This window comes from Hyla sarda, chromosome 3 (assembly GCF_029499605.1).
Source record: "Hyla sarda isolate aHylSar1 chromosome 3, aHylSar1.hap1, whole genome shotgun sequence".
Taxonomy (NCBI): Eukaryota; Metazoa; Chordata; class Amphibia; order Anura; family Hylidae; genus Hyla; species Hyla sarda.
In genome coordinates this window covers 83974058-83992801 of record NC_079191.1, presented here as the reverse complement: position 1 = coordinate 83992801, position 18744 = coordinate 83974058, and the positions used below count along the sequence as shown (strand labels likewise).

General features: G+C 42.2%; 1 protein-coding gene across 4 annotated transcripts in view; it reads left to right on the top strand.

Moving 5' to 3' along the window:
* The window catches only part of SHBG (sex hormone binding globulin), a 30030-nt gene extending 16981 nt beyond the window's left edge, over positions 1–13049 (top strand). For 2 of the 4 annotated variants that reach the window (XM_056564471.1, XM_056564475.1), the window contains 5 exons: positions 4023–4190; positions 4379–4544; positions 10285–10427; positions 10517–10742; positions 12121–13048. In XM_056564471.1, coding sequence (XP_056420446.1) covers positions 4023–4190; positions 4379–4544; positions 10285–10427; positions 10517–10742; positions 12121–12251 — 834 coding nt within the window. In that variant the 3' untranslated portion in view covers positions 12252–13048. Of the gene's footprint in view, positions 1–4022; positions 4191–4378; positions 4545–10284; positions 10428–10516; positions 10743–12120 lie in introns of all 4 variants that reach the window. The other 2 variants (XM_056564472.1, XM_056564474.1) reach the window with 2 other exon arrangements.
* The last annotated feature ends 5695 nt before the right edge of the window (positions 13050–18744 follow it).

Sequence of the window (18744 nt, the reverse complement as noted above, 5' to 3'; positions counted from 1 at the left end):
CTCCCCCCAAGTAACTGCAAGGCACTGACTCCAAGAATTTTGATGGAGCCGCGGTGGCGTTGAAGGTTTACACAGCTTTTCTACACATGTTGCATAGCATCTTAGATAGACAACATGCATAAGATCTGACTGATGGATTAAAGGGGTACTCCGGTGAAAACCTTTTTTCTTTTAAATCAACTGGTGGCAGAAAGTTAAACATATTTGTAAATTACTTCTATTAAACAAATCTTAATCCTTCCCGTACTTATTAGCTGCTGAATACTACAGAGGAAATTATTTTCTTTTTGGAATGCTCTCTGATGACATCACGACCACGGTTCTCTCTGCTGACGTTATTATAACAATAATAATGGTTTATTTATTGTTGTCCTTAGTGGGATTTGAACCCAAGTCCCCAGCACTGCAAGGCAGCAGTGCTAACCACTGAGCCACCATGCTGCCCTTAGCATACATCTGCTATGCATGGTTGCTAAAATGGACAGAGATGTCAGCAGAGAGCACTGTGTTCGTGATGTCATCAGTGTTCCAAAAAGAAAGGAATTTCCTCTGTAGCATTCAGCAGCTAATAAGTACTGGAAGGATTAAGATTTTTTAATAGAAGTAATTTACAAATATGTTTAACTTTCTGCCACCAGTTGATTTAAAAGAAAAAAAGGTTTTCACCGGAGTACCCCTTTAAATGCTGCTGCGGCCCTCTCCGAAATCTCTGCATAAGCCCCAAGGAATGTCCTGACTGCTTACCCCCCAAATAAATAAATAAAGTGTCAGCCCTGTGCCAAATAACTTCTATATATAACAGCGTATACAGCTTCACCCCTTAAGGACTCAGGGTTTTTCCGTTTCTGCATTTTCATTTTTTCCTCATCACCTTCTAAAAGTCATAACGCTTTCAATTTTGCACCTAAAAATCCATATGATGGCTTATTTTTTGCGCCACCAACTCTAATTTGCAGTGACATCAGTCATTTTACCCAAAAATCCACGGCGAAACGGAAAAAAAATTAATTGTGCGACAAAATTGAAGAAAAAATTTCATTTTGTAACTTTTGGGGGCTTCCATTTCTATGCAGTGCATTTGTCGGTAAAAATAACACCTTATCTTTAGTCTGTAGCACCATACGGTTAAAACGATACCCTACTTATATAGGTTGGATATTGTCGTACTTCGGAAAAAAATCATAACTACATGCAGGAAAATTTATATGTTAAAAATTCTCATCTTCATTTTTTCATGATATAAAAAGTGACCAAAAATACACTATTTTGGACTTTGGAATTTTTTATAGTTCGGACATTTTCGCACGCGGCGATACCACATATGTTTATTTTTATTTTTATTTACACAGTTTTTTTTATGGGAAAAGGGGGGTGATTCAAACTTTTATTAGGGAAGGGGTTAAATGACCTTTGTTAAAAAAAAATTCACTTTTTTTTGCAGTGTTATAGCTCCCATAGGGACCCATAACACTGCACACACTGATCTCCTATGCTGATCCCTGCAAAGCCATAGCTTTGCACGGATCAGTCAGATAGGGGCTTGATTGCTCAAGCCTGTAGCTCAGGCTTGGAGCAATCAATCGACGATCGAACGCTGCAGAGTAAGGTAAGGAGACCTCCGCCTGCGTCCCAGCTGATTGGAACATCGCGATTTTATTGCGATGTCCCGATCAGCCTGACTGAGCTGGCAAGAAGCGTTTACTTTCGTTTTCAGACACGGCCGTCAACTTTGATCGCCGCGTCTGAAGGGTTAACAGCGTGCGGCACAACGATCAGTGCCACGTGCTGTTAGCCCAGGGTCCCGGCTATGATTAGCAGCCGGGACCGACCCGCCGTGACCCCGTTTTAAACACTAGGACCGGGCGTAGGGCGTACAGGTACGCCCTACGTCCTTAAGGAGTTAAAACAGTCCTGTACTTACTAACAGCACTATACAAGGACCATATAATATATCCACACCCTGCAACATAAAGGCCCTTATATACTAAGAGTGGAGTGTAGGTTTCTTGTGGGTTTTAATTCCCTACAATTTATTTTCCATGGTATTTACTAAAGTTTCCCTACATTTTGCTTTTTTTTTTTACACCTGCTCTGATCTGTCGGGTTTTCCTCAGCTCAAATCCACCACATTTTTTGTGGAAACCTTAGTAAATGTTGTTTTTTTGTGAATATGTCTGGAACACGCCCCTTTTCAGAAACCACGCCCCATTTTCCAGACGGTCATGCCCCTTTTTTGGGTTTTCTTAGCAAAATGGAGAGTTAGTCGGGGGTTTTTTCAATTCTGGTGCGAATTCTGGCGGAGACAGAATTTCTGGCACAATGCGATAGAATCTGGCGCACAACCCGACAAAACATGTCGGGTTTGCAATAGTAAATGAGTCATAATGTATTAACTGTAAAGAACAATAGAATTAATAATAATTCCATACAGAAAACATATAGAGTCATCAAAATCTGTCTAGAGGCCGTAGCAACCAATCAGATCGCTTCTTTCCTTTTTCACAGGCCTTTAAAAATTTTTTTTTAAAATGAAAGAAGCGATCTGATTGGTTGCTATGGGCAACTCAGCAACTTTTCCTCTGGACAGGTTTTGATGCCCCCCATTCTCTTTCGCTTTTCTTCTTCATCCAACTCAGACTGCCATGATGACTTCTCCCAAATGTGTCTGATCTTTGCAGAGTATACTGTATTAATGTACTATAATGATATAACTACTAAGATCCTCACTAATAATTCCCCAACTGTACTCTTACTCACTAATAATGTCTCCCGTGCCCCATGTAATGGCCTCACAGTGCCCCATACAGTAATTTATAATGCCCCTCTAATATTACAAGTGCCCTCTGATATCTTTATAATGCCCCTCTCTCTGCACCTGGAGGAGGCGGCAGATGCAGTGATGGGTGTCTGGGGTGACACCACTGTAGGATGATTACTTCCCGCTATGGTGTCACCCCAGTGGATAGTGTCACCCGGTACGGTCTGCTCCCCCTTAGCAATGCTACTGGGGATAAGTGTCTGATCATGGAGGGTCCCAGCGATCAGACCCCCCCCGATTACCCACTTATCCCCTATCCTTTGGTTTGGGGATAAGTTGTACTGCATGATTGTTCTCCTTTAATGGTACATAAAAGCTTAAACATATATTGTTAAAGGGGAACTCCGGTGGAAACAAATGGAAAACAAATGTTTTCAAATCAAATGGTGCCAGAAAAATAAACAGATTTGTAAATTACTAATTAAAAAATCTTAATCCTTCCAGTACTTATCAGATGCTGTATGGAACAGAAAAAATTGTGGGGTTCTTTTCAGTCTGACCACCGTGCTCTCTGCTGACACCTCGGTCCGTGTCAGGAACCTTTCAGAGTAGGAGTAAATTCCCATAGCAAACCTCTCCTGCTCTGGACAGTTCCTGGCAAGGACAGAGGTGTCAGCAGAGAGCACTGTGGTCAGACTGGAAATAACTTCACCAATTTCTCTGTAGTATATCTGTAGTATACAGCAGCTAAGTGCTGAAAGGGTTGAGATTTTTAAATGGAAGTATTTTACAAATCTATTTAACGTTCTGGAACCAGTTGATTTTAAAACATTTTTTTTTTCCATCGGAGTTCCCCTTTGAGGTCATTCACCCATGAAAAAGCTATTGCATATCTGCTTTAGAAATCAGGAATACTTTTAGATTTCCGATGCACATTTTCATGCTGTATGCTGTGGATTTTGTTGTGGTTTTGGATGCAGATTTAGATCCATCCAGCGGGGCCCATCCACATGCTGGCTACCTGATGTGGTTTCCATTCTGCATTTTAGTTTAAAAATCATGCCTGGAAAGTTTTATGTCGTGTGGTTTTGCAGTAATGTGGATTAACTTTGAGAACAAGGGCACACAGCTTAAAGCGGAATTGATAGATTTACCTTATGAATGGGCCCGCACTGTTAACCTGATATATGACCATGTTGCACCAGTAGCAGTGTGTCTTGTGCACTGGAAATAAGGTCGGCCTTCATTGTTTTCTGTCTTGCAGGTGACTGTGGATAGTACCATCAACACTATTGATGTGAGAGTGAATGGAGAGGTTGTGGTGATGCTGACTTTTCACGTGAAGAATGAGCTGGTGACTCCGAGCTCCTCCACACTTGGCATCATCCTGGGTGATCTTCCTGCAAACAGTGATGTGCAGCTTCTCCGGCCGGTACTATGACTTTATGTGGCATTTAGATGCGATTGATTTTCTGTAACTAACAAGTTAATGTATATATAAAAAAATGAAATATAAAGTTCTGCACGTCAATCAATGACTCTACACATTACTTTGGGCATAAGCCATTGCTCTAGAAGAGGGTACCTGATGTCACTATGTGCTCTCTATGTGCTGTCTAGTTGGTTCCTGCTCTGGATGGGTGTTTGCAAAACTGGGCTTGGGTGAAAAAGAATACAGAAGCCCTAGACCATGCAATGGAGACGGACGAGAACCGACGCTGCTTTCACAATGTGGAACCTGGAGCCTTCTTTCCTGCTCATGGCTATGCTGTCTTCAAACCATCTGGTGAGTTGTCCACCCACATTCATATTTAGAGGGTTTAGTATCCAGATAAATGGCTGGAAGACATGCACAGGTCAAGTCTGTCTTGCTCACAGAGGGTGGTGGTGGGGGGGGGGAGGCACAATTCTATAACATGTACAGTGGGGGAAAAAAGTATTTAGTCAGCCACCAATTGTGCAAGTTCTCCCACTTAAAAAGATGAGAGGCCTGTAATTTTCATCATATGTATACCTCAACTATTAGAGACATAATGAGAAAAAAAAACATAAAATCGCATTGTCTGATTTATAAAGAATTTATTTGCAAATTATGGTGGAAAATAAGTATTTGGTCAATAACAAAAGTTAATATCATTACTTTGTTATTTACCCTTTGTTGGCAATGACTGAGGTCAAACGTTTTCTGTAAGTCTTCACAAGGTTTTCACACACTGTTGCTGGTATTTTGGCCCATTCCTCCATTCAGATCTCCTCCAGAGCAGTGATGTTTTGGGGCTGTCACTGGGCAACACGGACTTTCAACTCCCTCCAAAGGTTTTCTATGGGTTTGAGATCTGGAGACTGGCTAGGCCACTCCAGGATCTGGCTAAGCCACTCCTTCGTTGCTCGGGCAGTGTGTTTGGGATCATTGTCATGCTGAAAGACCCAGCCACGTTTCATCTTCAATGCCCTTGCTCATAAAAGGAGGTTTTCACTCAAAATCCCACAATACATGGCTCCATTCATTCTTTTCTTTACACGGATCAGTCGTCCTGGTCCCTTAGCCAAAAAATAGCTCCAAAGCATGATGTTTCCACCCCCATGTTTCACAGTAGGCATGGTGTTCTTTGGATGCAACTCAGCATTCTTTCTCCTCCAAACACGACAAGTTGAGTTTTTACCCAAAAGTTCTACTTTAGTTTCATCTGACCATATGACATTATCCCAATCCTCTTCTGGATCATCCAAATTCTCTCTAGAAAACTTCAGATGGGCCCAGACATGTACTGGCTTAAGCAGGGGGACACGTCTGGCACTGCATGACTTGCGTGGAGCCTCAGATCGAGGGAGATTATCAGTGGTCTTGTATGTCCTCCATTTTCTAATAATTGCTCCCACAGTTGATTTCTTCACACCAAGCTGCTTGCCTATTGCAGATTCGGTCTTCCCAGCCTGGTGCAGGCCTACAATTTTGTTTCTGGTGTCCATCGACAGCTCTTTGGTCTTGGCCATAGTGGAGTTTGGAGTGTCACTGTTGGAGGTTGCAACCATTGTATTGCACGGGTTCCCGACTCGAGCCCACGTCATACCTGTCCCCAGCTGATTCCTGTGGCTGGCTATTAACCCTTTAGATTGCCATTGTCAAAATTGACAGTGGCATCTAAAGGGACATTTAAACCATCCCTGGTGGTCCAGTGGGGGGGTTCCACTGTTGAGGTAGCCAGAGGGCTTACTTCATGTCCTATGCTGGCTGCTGCGCTGTGAATTATAAAGCCTGGCAGGGCCAGGCTTTATCAATTGAGCGCAGAGCACACAGATCAATGTGGTTTTATGAAAGCACATTGATCTGTATGAGTAATCTAATGATTCCTCTTAAAAGTCCCCTAAGGGGACTAAAAGTGTTAAAAAAAAAGTTGAATAAAAAGTTTTAAAAAACACCCATTAACCCCCTTATTAAAAGTTTAACTCACCCCCTTTTCCCAAATTCCATATAAAACATATGTAACCATAATAAAAATAAACATATGTGGTATCGCCGCATCTGTAAATGTCCGAATTATAAAAATATATCATTAATTAAACCGCTCGGCCAATGGCGTACGCGCGAAAAAATTCCAAAGTCCAAAATAGCGTATTTCTGGTCACGTTTTATTATCATGAAAAAGCAATCAAAAAATTACAGATCAATACAAAAATGGTGCCGATAAAAACATCAGATCACGGCGCAAAAAAATTAGCCCTAATACTGCCCTGTATGCAGAAAAATAAAAAAGTTATAGGGGTCAGAAGGGGACAATTTTAAACATATTAATTTTCGTGCATGTAGTTATGATTTTTTTCAGAAGACAAAATCCAACCTATATAAGTAGGGTATCATTTTAATCGTATGGACCTACAAAATAAAGATAAGGTGTCATTTTCACCAAAAAATGTACTGCATAAAAATGCCCCCAAAAGTTACAAAATGGTGTTTTTTCTTCAATTTTGTCGCACAATGGTTTTTTTTTTCGGGTTTTGGCCGTCGATTTTTGGGTAAAATGACTGATGTCATTACAAATTAGAATTGGTGGTGCAAAAAATAAGCCATTATGTGGATTTTTAGGTGCAAAATTGAAAGGGTAATGATTTTTAAAAGGTAATAAAGAAAAAACGAAAGTGGAAAGACGCTCGGTCCTTAAGGGGTTAAAGAAGAAGTTGCAGGTCTGTGAGAGCCAGAAATCTTTCTTGTTTGTAGGTGACCAAATACTTTTTTTTACCGAGGAATTTACCAATTAATTCATTAGAAATCCTTCAATGTGATTTCCTGTACTCTCGTAGTTGAGGTATACCTATGATGAAAATTACAGCCTCTCTCATCTTTTTTAAGTGGGAGAACTTGCACAATTGGTGGCTGACTAAATACTTACCCCCCCCCCCCCCACTGTATATTCCCTAAAGGGCATATAGACAACACCAACTTTTCATAATACAATCCCTTTAAGAGATCATTGGCGACATGGTTAGGGCTTTTTCTTTTTAGTTTTAGTTTTCTTATTTATTTATTTATTACTAGCTGAGTACCCGGCATTGCCCGGTTTTTCCTTCCTAATCCTTGTTGGGGAGGAAAATCAACAAAGGAGGAAGCTTTTGACTTCATACCCCGTCCTCCTATCCTGTCCCCATATCCTGTCCCCATATCCCGTCCCCATATCCCGACCCCATATCCCGACCCCATATCCCGACCCCATATCCCGACCCCATATCCTGTCCTCAGGTGGGACTGTATTGTGATGAAGATATTGTAAGCTGAAAAGATAAGGGGACCTGGCTTTGTGGGAATGGGAGTGATTTGCAAGCCAGACCGATGCACAAAAAGGGTAGGGAATAAAAGGGGTGGGGCTTAAACAGTGGGCGTGTCTTTGTGAGATGGGGTGTGGCTTGCAAGCCGGACTGACACATTCAACAGGAGATGCAGAGCGGAGCTTGTGGATTAAGGTAACGGAAGTCCCATATACTTGCATGGGACTTGAAACAAAAACCTATCTTTTATATAAGGGTGTAGGTAAGGGGGTAATTTAACTATCATATATTTTTATTTGACATATAAGTAATATGTGTACCAAGTATTATTGAAATATCTCCAGCCGTACGGAAGTTATGTGGGAACATACATTTCCCATTGATTTGCATGGGACTTTAAACATAAACCCTGCCCCTCACAAATGGGGGTAGTTAAGGGTTAAATTAACTATCCTATATTTTAAGTGGACATATAAGCAACATGTGACCAAGTATTATCAAAATATCTCCAGCCGTTTGGAAGTTATGCAGTAACATATATTTCCCATAGACTTGTATGGGACTTCAAACAAAAACGAGTCAAATGGGATTGAGTAAGGGTTAAATCACCTATCTTATGTTTGTTGTTGACATATAAGTAACATGTGTGCCAAGTTTCATGTTAATATCTTTAGCTTTTTGGACGGGATGCTGGAACATACACACATACATACACACATATACATTTGCACACACATATACATACACACACACACACACACATACACACATACACACATTGGGGGGGGATTTATCAAGCTGTCTATGTCCCGCATCAGTATAGACCAACCTACAGAGGGTTAGGCCGGTCTATTGTGCTCTTAATTTATCAAAAGGCACAAGGCTCTTGATAAATTCTGCGCACGGACTTCGGGATCTATGGTTTAGACTGTATATAAACCTGCTCCAGTATGATCTGACATTTCGGCATACTTTCGGCCAATGTGACTTTTCACTGTAAAGCCGCTATTGATAAATTCAGCACCAATGCATTTTTCCATCTAAAACAGACTAGAATGCATCATGTACTAAAAATCCTCTAAAGCAAAAGTCACGAAAAAGTCGCCTGTATTTAGACTTTCTGTGCGACTATTTTGGATGGGGAAAAAAACAGTCTAAATACTTTGATAAATCTCCCCCACAGAGAGAGATATATTTTAGCAAAGTTTTTTTAAAGTGCTTATAGCAGTGTTTCCCAACCATGAAGCCTCCAGCTGTTGCAGGTGGGAGTTGTAGTTTTGCAACAGCTGGAGGCACCCTGGTTGGGAAACCCTGGTCTATAGTATAAATGTTTGATGGAAGTAGGCCTATTTGTTATATTGCTTAGTGGCTGTAAAGGGCCTGAGCGCCCCCCCTAGTCTGCATCCCTACAGATTACTATAATAAGGATTGCCGTACCCTTTTCCCTTCCCCTTTAGCATTGACATAAATATTTATTGCTGGATTACCACTTTAATTGTGACCTGTCATCCTTTTCATGCTGCTTGAACCACAAGTCATCGGGGTTGTCCCCTGTGGCCTTTGACTGCCCCACTGGCCTTGACTATTAGAAATCACCCTATACTCAAACAGGCAATTGGGGTGGAGACCCATGAAAGGGATGACAGGTTCTATTTAACCCCTTAACGACCCATGACATACATACATGCCATGGACGCTCTACTGGTTTTTAAAGAGAGTTCACAAGTAAAGTTCGCTTCACTCATGGTGAGTACCTACTGTTAGCAGCAACCAGGGCTCACCGCTAATGCTAAAGCTGATCGGAACCTCTGCAGTGCAATCGTGGAGTCCCGATTAGCTGACATGATAGCTGTCTCTGTGCCATCTTGCGCTTTATTCTGCTTCTCCAGGCTGCTTTGGTAGACTGGAGAAGCAGAGCCTCAATAACACTGATCAATGCTATGCTATGGTGCAGCATTGAACTGTGTTTGTAATTTAAAGACCGCATGTAATGGTCCGCTATGGAAACAAAATAGTAAAAAAAATATTCTTAATATATGTATATAACCTCCTCCCTTAATGAAAGTTGAAATCACCCCCCCTTTCCCATTTTAAACAATACAAAGTTAAAACAAACATATTTGATATCGCCGCATGCAGAAATGTATGTAATGAAACCGAAAGGTCAATGGCATAAACATAGGGAAAAAAATACAAGATTTGCTGCTTTTTAATAACTTCATGTACCAGAAAAAGATAAAAATAAAAAGTGATCAAAAGGTCCTATCTAAACATAAACATCTAAACAACTCATTGAGCAAAAAAAAAAAAAAGAGCCCTGTATTTAAAAGAAAATAAATAGAAGTGTTATAGGGGTCAAAAGAGGACAATTTTAGGCATACTCATTTTCATTAAAAAAAATTATAAACTTTAAAACTTTTTGTAAGTAGTCAAATAAAATAAAACCTTTATAAACTGAGTATTGTTGTAATTGTATTGACCTGTAGAATAAAGATAACATGTTTTTTTTTCTATAGTCATTTTTTTTTTATTTTTGCCACACAATTATTTTTTTTTTAATTTGGCTTTTCCGTAGATTTGGTAATAAACTGAGTGGTGTCATTACAAAGCACAATTTGTACTGCATAAAACAAGCTATCATATGGGTATGTAGGTGAAAAACTGAAAGACTTATGGTTATTAAAAGGCAAGGGGGGGAAATTAAAGTGCAAAAAGGGAATATCGCTGTGTTCTTAGGGGGTTAATTGTTTACCTCTTGTTTGTAGCATTTCCAACAAAGGACAAAGATTCCTGGAGACTGACCCTCCAGCTCTCCTTCCGAGTACTGGAAGAAGGTGGGATCTTGCTGGGATTGTATGGAGCAGGGAGCATTTCTGCACTGACAATAACTTTGGATTTGGAGAAGCGGGTAACAGCCTTTTTATTGTATTACATTTTTTTTTATCCTTATGTTTTATTCTGATAATAATAATAATAATAACAATATTTTGCCTTCAGGCTCTAGAAGTCTCCCTCCTCGGAAAACTAGGCCATTCATTAAAGTTTCCCTCCGGCGTATGTCTCAAAGAGTGGCAAACAGTGAATGTTGTCATCCAGTCCGAACAAGTTGTCCTGAGCACCACTGAGGCCTCATCTTCCATGGACATTCTGCTAGCAGACTTCAAGGCTTTGAAAGATGTTTGGCTGGATCCCCATTCTCAAATTTCTATCGGAGGAACTTCAGGTAAATTCTGTTTGTCTAAACCATAGGGACAAAAAAATTCTGCCTTCTGTCTGTTTTATTGAAGAAAATAAAGTTTTGTGTTACCACATAGAAATGGTATGCATCATGTGTTATTTTTCCAGTGATTTAGCCATGTGGGGGCTTGTTTTTTGAGGCAAGGGTTATATATTTTTGGCATCATGTTGGGGTATGATGTGGCACAGGGGGTGGTCAAAAGAGTGGGATGAAATGGCAAAGAGGAGGATAAAGAGGGGTAATGATGTGGCACAGGGGGTAATAATGGGGGGGGGGATAAAATGGCACAGGGGCTGATGAAAGGGAATGGAATGGAATGGCACAGGGGGATAAAGGGCACAGGGGAATCAAGAGGAGGAATGACGCACCACAGGGAGGTACTGTGAGCCCTGCACTATGTACTGTCTGCCACCTAGCCTTCCCAGACACCTGAAGAGAATATGTGTCTGGTGAAGAAGCCATATTGGAGCTCTTCAGGAGACTGGGAAAACTGTGTGGAATACATAATGTGTGCCACCTAGCTTTCTCAGTCTCCTGAAGCCCCAGCAGAAATAGGCTGCTTGTCCTCCCTACACTTCTCACTGCAGTGCTACCATGCCCTCTCCCTGCCCCTGCATGTATGTCTTCTCTCCCCCTCTCACTCTTATCTGCCTGCCAGACAGTTAAATTATACTTTACCATGATGTTGGGGAGGCAGCAGGATGTTTAAAACTTCCGGGCAATCTCCGCAGCCCAAGAGTAACAGGATCAGAAGATGTTTCTTAAGTCCCATAGATTTGCATGGGACTTAAGCTACATTACTCTCAGGCTGATGGAAATTGTCGGTGATGGGACAACCCTAAACTCTTCTATATTTTTATTTGAGTTATAAGAAAGGTGTGATCCAAGTTTCATCAAAATATCACTAGTCTTTCAGAATTTATTCTAGAAAATACATGATACATACATATACACATGTCCTGGTCCAGGATCCGCTATATACAATGCAATAAAAGAAGGCAGTGGCACTCCAAAAATAGTGAAAAAAGGGTCTTTATTCACCCCAATGTGCAGCAATGTTTCGATGGTCTCACACCATCATTTTCAAGCCAATGGCTTGAAAATGATGGTGTGAGACCATCAAAACATTGCTGCACATTGGGGTGAATAAAGACCCTTTTTTTTTTTTACAATTTTGGAGTGCCACTGCCTTATTTCATTGGAAATATATATAAGTTAGCGCATATTGTTAGGATATGTCCTCTCTTTTTGATTTGGGTGTAAGTGACTAATATAGGTCTACCTTTATGGTCTGTGAAAACCCATGTGGGTGATATGTCCTGGAATATATTCATCCTAATTATTACATTTTTTTATGCGACAGAACAAGCGGAGCCTGGAGCACGTTTCTCGGGGTGCCTGAAGATAACTCTACAAGGAACGACTGTTGAGCTCGACTCTGCCCAGTACAAACACCCTTATGTCCACAGCCACAGCTGCCCATTGGCAATATAGGGAATAATACGAAAGTCTTCTTTGCAGCCTGTGTGTGTTCTTATTGTTGGTCAGTATAATGACCTCTCCTTTCTAAATGTTGAAGTTTTATGAGCTTTAAAATAGTGTAATTTGTAATTTACTTTATTTTATTTTTTTTTGCAGTGAAAAGGTTCTACAGGTCTAATTGTAAATAATGGCTTCCAATCAGTAAAGGAACTATAGAAACTTTTTACTGGCCCAACTTTGCCACATTTAGTTCTAGAAAATAAATCAAAGTGATTTTTAGGGGCAATAACAAAAAAAAAAAAAAAAGACTATGGTATTAGATAATGTGCATTACTTCTTATTAATAAAGCACAAATCCTGGCACAAACATTATATACACTGCTCAAAAAAATAAAGTACAAAAGAAAACAGGGTGCGCGCCCCTGGATGGAACCTGATGGATGAGATAGTGAAGAGCCCAATCAAAACACACTCACCTATAAGAGTTGTGCGAATGGAGGCACAACACTCAATGCGCTTGATCAGGAATCCTGTAATCGCAGCTGCTGCGGCTCCCAGCGTCCAGGCGCAAATATAGATAAAAGGAGATCCAAGAAAGGGAGATAAATCGCGCTTTATCTCCCTTTCTTGGACCTCCTTTTATCCAAAAAAATAAAGGGAACACTAAGATAACACATCCTAGATCTGAATGAATGAACTAATCGTATGAAATACGTTCGTCTTTACATAGTTGAATGTGCTGACAACAAAATCACACAAAAATTATCAATGGAAATCAAATTTATCAACCCATGGAGGTCTGGATATGGAGTCACACTCAAAATCAAAGTGGAAAACCCCACTACTGGCTGATCCAACTTTATGTAATGTCCTTAAAACAAGTCAAAATGAGGCTCAGTAGTGTGTGTGGCCTCCACGTGCCCGTATGACCTCCCTACAATGCCTGGGCATGCTCCTGATGAGGTGGCAGATGGTCTCCTGAGGGATGTCCTCCCAGACCTGGACTAAAGTATCCACCAACTCCTGGACAGTCTGTGGTGGATGGAGTGAGACATGATGTCCCAGATGTGATCAATCGGATTCAGGTCTGGGGAACGGGCGGGCCAGTCCATAGCATCAATGCCTTCCTCTTGCAGGAACTGTTGACACACTCCAGCCACATGAGGTCTAGCATTGTTTTGCATTAGGAAACCAGGGCCAACCGCACCAGCATATGGTCTCACAAGGGGTCTGAGGATCTTATCTCGGTCTGAGGATCTTACCTCGGCAGTCAGGCTACCTCTGGCAAGCACATGGAGGGCTGTGTGGCCCCCCCAAATAAATGCCACCCCACACCATTACTGACCCACCGCCAAACCGGTCATGCTGGAGGATGTTGCTGGCAGCAGAACATTCTCCACGGCATCTCCAGACTCTGTCTCGTCTGTCACGTGCTCAGTGTGAACCTGCTTTCATCTGTGAGAAGCACAGGGCGCCAGTGGCGAATTTGACAATCTTGGTGATCTCTGCCAAATGTCCTGCACGGTGTTGGGCTGTAAGCACAACCCCCACCTGTGGACATCAGGCCCTCATACCACCCTCATGGAGTCGGTTTCTGACCGTTTGAGTGGACACATGCACATTTGTGGCCTGCTTGAGCTCATTTTGCAGGGCTCTGGCAGTGCTCCTCCTTGCACAAAGGCGGAGGTAGCGGTCCTGCTGCTGGGTTGTTGCCCTCCTATGGCCTCCTCCATGTCTCTGTCTCCAAATGTATTAGCCTGTCTCCTGGTAGCGCCTCAATGCTCTGCACACTACGCTGACAGACACAGGAAACCTTGCCACAGCTCACATTGAGGTGCCATCCTGGATGAGCTGCACTAACTGAGCCACTTGTGTGGGTTGTAGACTCCGTCTCATGCTACCACTAGAGTGAAAGCACTGCCAGCGTTCAAAAGTGACCAAAACATCAGCCAGGAAGCATAAGAACTGAGAAGTGGTCTGTGGTCACCACCTGCAGAACCACTCCTTTATTGGGGGGTCTTGCTAATTACCTATAATTTCCACCTGTTGTCTGTTTCATTCACACATCAGCATGTGAAATTGCTTGTCAATCAGTGTTTCTTCCTGAGTGGTCAGTGTGATTTCACAGAAGTGTCATTGACTTGGAGTTACATTGTGTTGGTTAAGTGTTCCCTTTATTATTTTGAGCAGTGTATGTGCAGAAGCATCTATAATGTACACTAATGAGAAGTATATTTTTATGTACCAGTAGAGTATACAGATGAACGTTGTTGTTTTACCTTGACATGGTCATCTATGTGAGAAATAAAAACTTATATACATTTGGATCAGTCTTTTTATGTATGCACATCTGGCCTAACCCATTACTTAAGGTGTGATCAGTAAAAAAGCCCACATCAAGAAAAGTTTTGAACAAGTTTTATTTTCATGGATTAAAGGGGTGTTCCCGATTCAGAGGTCACAAGTTATTCTTTGTATAATGAAAATTTACACAATTCTTTATGTGGAATAACCTTCTGTATTAATTATGTAAAACTAAATATTCTGAATGCTGTTTTCGTGCTGCGGGGGTCGACCACGTCCCTCGTGATGTCATGGTCACGCCCCCTTGCATTGAGTGGGTGTGGCTGTGATGTCATGAGGGGAGTTGCTGACCCCCGCAGCGCAAAAACAGCGTAAGGAACATTTAGTTCCCAACCCTGACCAGTGGAGTAGCCCTTTAAAGAAAATCTGTCAGCTCCAATTCATGTTCCAGACTGCGGACACTGTTAGGCCCCTTTCACACTATAAAATTCTTCCGTTAAAAGATCCGTTATAAACGTCCGTTACAAAATCCCATTCAAGTCTATGGGATTTTTTGATTATCAGTTATTACCCATTATAGCCCGTCATGAATAACGGACATTATGACGGCAGAAAAAACTGCACATGCACAAATTTTTCTTCTGTCGCAATAAACGGGTACATTAATGGCCGTTATTTTTAACATTGAAGTCTATGGCAAACGGATGAGCCTTTATGTCATCAGTTTGCACTTGGTTTATAATATCTGTTATTATTTCTGAGCATGCTCAGAAGAGGTGACAGCAGACTCTTGCAGTGCTGAGGGACTACAACTAGAGTTGAGTGAACTTACAGTAATTCGATTCATCACAAACTTCTTGGCTCGGCGTTTGCTGACTTTATCCCGCATAAATGAGTTAAGCTTTCAGGTGCTCCGGTGACTGGAAAAGGTGGATACAGTCCTAGGAGAGAGTCTCCAGCCTACCGGAGCACCTGAGAGCTGAACTCATTTATGCAGGATAAAGTCAGCAAACACTGAGCCAAGAAGTTCGTGATGAATCAAATTACTGTAAGTTCGCTCATCTCTAACTACTACTACTCCCATCATGGAACAGACTTGTTTCCATGATGGGAGTAGTAATTCTCCGGCTGCAGGAGTCTGCCAGTGGCTGGGGAGGCAACATTAGTGTTTGTACCACTACCCCCATCATGGAACAGAGTCTGGTCAATGATGGGGGTTGTAGTACAGGGGCTGAGGGAGTGATCGCACCAGGTCTCCGATGCGATTAGAAGTTATTAAACAGGGGAGCGGGCGGCATGCTCCACTCTCCTGTGATGTACGATGTATTTACTTTCATTTTTGAATTCCCTGCCGGGAGCCCTGAATGGTCTGTACTGAGGAGCAATTCAGGGCTCCCGGCAGGGTTTTCAAATTTAAGTGCTGCGGTGGGGAAAGATATATAGAATTGCTGGGGGGGAATATGTTCCCTCCAAAGCGCATTTATATATGTTCCCTCCGCAGCGCATTTATATATGTTCCCCCCCGCAGCGCATTTATATATGTTCACCCCTGCAGCGCATTTATATATGTTTCCCCCCCTGCAGCGCATTTATATATGTTCACCCCCCCCCCCCCCCCGCAGCGCAATCATAAGCCCCCGGCAGCGCTATGAATGAGAAGTATTCTACAGCAGCACATCTGGCCGCCCGGAATCTGTATATCTATATATCTTCCGTCCAGATGTGCTGCTGATAGAATACTTTTCATTCATAGCGCTGCAATGGCATATGAGTATAGAAGCGCTGTGGGGGCCAGACATATGGATATATGTCTGACCCCTGCAGCTCATCTGTATACAGATGCCGCTGCAGTGCTATGAATAACAAGTATTCTTTCAGCAGCACATCGTGCCGGCCAGATGCCGCTGCTGTAGAATACTTTTCATTCATAGCGCTCCCAGGGGCTTATGGTAGCGCTGCGGGGGGCACATATATAAATGCACTGCGGGGTGAACATATATAAATGCGCTGCGGCGGTGCAAGATATATTACCCCACCCCCAGCCATTCTATATATCATTCCCCACCGCAGCGCTTCAATTTGAAAACCCCGCTGGGAGCCCTGAATGGCTCCTCAGTACCGGCCATTCAGGACTCCCGGCGGGGAATTTAAAAATGAAAGTAAAATACATTGTATATCGCAGGGGAGTGGAGCATGCCGCCCTCTCCCCTGTTTAATAACTTCTAATCACATCAGGTCTCAAAAGTGAGACCCAGTGCCATCAATCCCTCAGCCCCTGTACTACAATCCCAATCATGGAACAGAGTCTGTTCCATGATGGGGGTAGTAGTACAAACATTAATGTAGCCTCCCCAGCCACCGGCAGAATCCCACAGCCGGGGAACTACTACGCCTATCATGGAAACACATCTGTTTCATGATGGGAGTAGTAGTAGTCCCGGCTGTGGGAGTCTGTAGGCAGAGGTGTTAAAATGGCCGTACATGAGGGATGTTATAACGGGTCTTAACGGATGAATATGCCCGTTATTTTGAAAGACATTATTCAGCCGTTCGCACCCGTTATTTCATCCGTTATTATACATCCGTTTTTACACAGAAAATGGATGTTTAATAACGGATGAATACTCATAGTGTGAAAGGAGCCTTAGACGGCTGTTAGGGCAAGGAGAAACATGGTACATAATATATATTTTATATCTGTCTGTGGTTCCATAACGTAGAAAAATGCTTTTATTTACTGGTGCCTAGAATCAAAGAGGCATCCCCAAGCCCTTGAAGCGCAGAAAGCTTGAACACTTCCTCGCTCCTCCTCCCATCCCTGTCCCTGGTTGACTGACAGTCAGGGCTCAGCTTCCAGCACCAAGCCCTGTTTCCAAATGTCATTTCTGTGTTTTTCATACAAACTGTGTTCAGGTGTAAGATATTAAAGGAAATCTGTCATCAGTGTCACCTGCACTAACGTGTTGGTACAGACAGGTAGTGCAGGTGACACTGATGACAACGGTACTTACCTGATCCCGTTCCGTGCTCTGATTCCTCCACAATCTTCCGCCGTATCTTCTGTTCTGGGGCTGTCTTGGCGCATGGGCGGAGCTTTGTGACACCACAGAGAACAGCAGCTGTGACGTGAGGAAACTCCGCCCATGCTCGAAGTTGGCCCTGAAGCAGAAGATACAGCAAAAGATAGCGGGAGAACCATAGCAAGGAACGGGACCAGGTTAATATCATTGTCATCAGTGTCACCTGTACTATCATGTTAATGCAGGTGACACTGATGACAGATTCCCTTTAATTATCTATAGTAGTGGTTTCCAACCTGCAGACCTCCAGATGTTGCAAAACTACAACTCCCAGCATGCCCGGACAGCCAACGGCTGTCCGGGCATGCTGGCAGTTGTAGTTTTGCAACATCTGGAGGTCCGCAGGTTGAAGACCACTGATCTATAGCACTGTTTCCCAACCAGCGTGCCTCCAGCTGTGGCAAAAAGACAATTCTCAGTAGTAATAAAGAAGTAATTTACAAATCTGTTTAACTTTCTGGCACCAGTTGATTTAATAAAAAGGACTGAGATTTAAAGGGGTACTCCGGTGAAAACGTATTTATTTATTTTTTTAAATCAACTGGTGCCAGAAAGTTAAACAGATTTGTAAATTACTTCTATTAAAAAAAATCTTAATCCTTCCTGTACTTATTAGCTGCTGAAAACTACAGCGGAAATTATTTTCTTTTTGAAACACAGAACTGTCTGCTGACATCACGAGCACAGTGCTCTCTGCTGACATCTCTGTCCATTTTAGGAACTGACCAGAACAGCATATGATTTGCTCTGGACAGTTCCTAAAATGGACAGAGATGTCAGCAGAGAGCACTGTGCTCGTGATGTCAGCAGACAGCTCTGTGTTTTAAACGGAAAAGAATTTCCACTGTAGTATTCAGCAGCTAATAAGCACAGGAAGGATTAAGATTTTTTAATAGAAGTAATTTACAAATCTGTTTAACTTTCTGGCACCAGTTGATTTAAAAAAAAAAAAAAAAGTTTTTCACCGGAGTACCCCTTTAAGGCCTGAGATGTGTTTGCACCTCACCCCCTTGTGCTTATCTCCTAGCTATACCTCTGGTACAGCAAACACTTTGATAAATGTGGCTTTACGAGGTTTGAGCTTTATTAGTGCAATCTTGGAGAGTACCTTTTGATCAGTG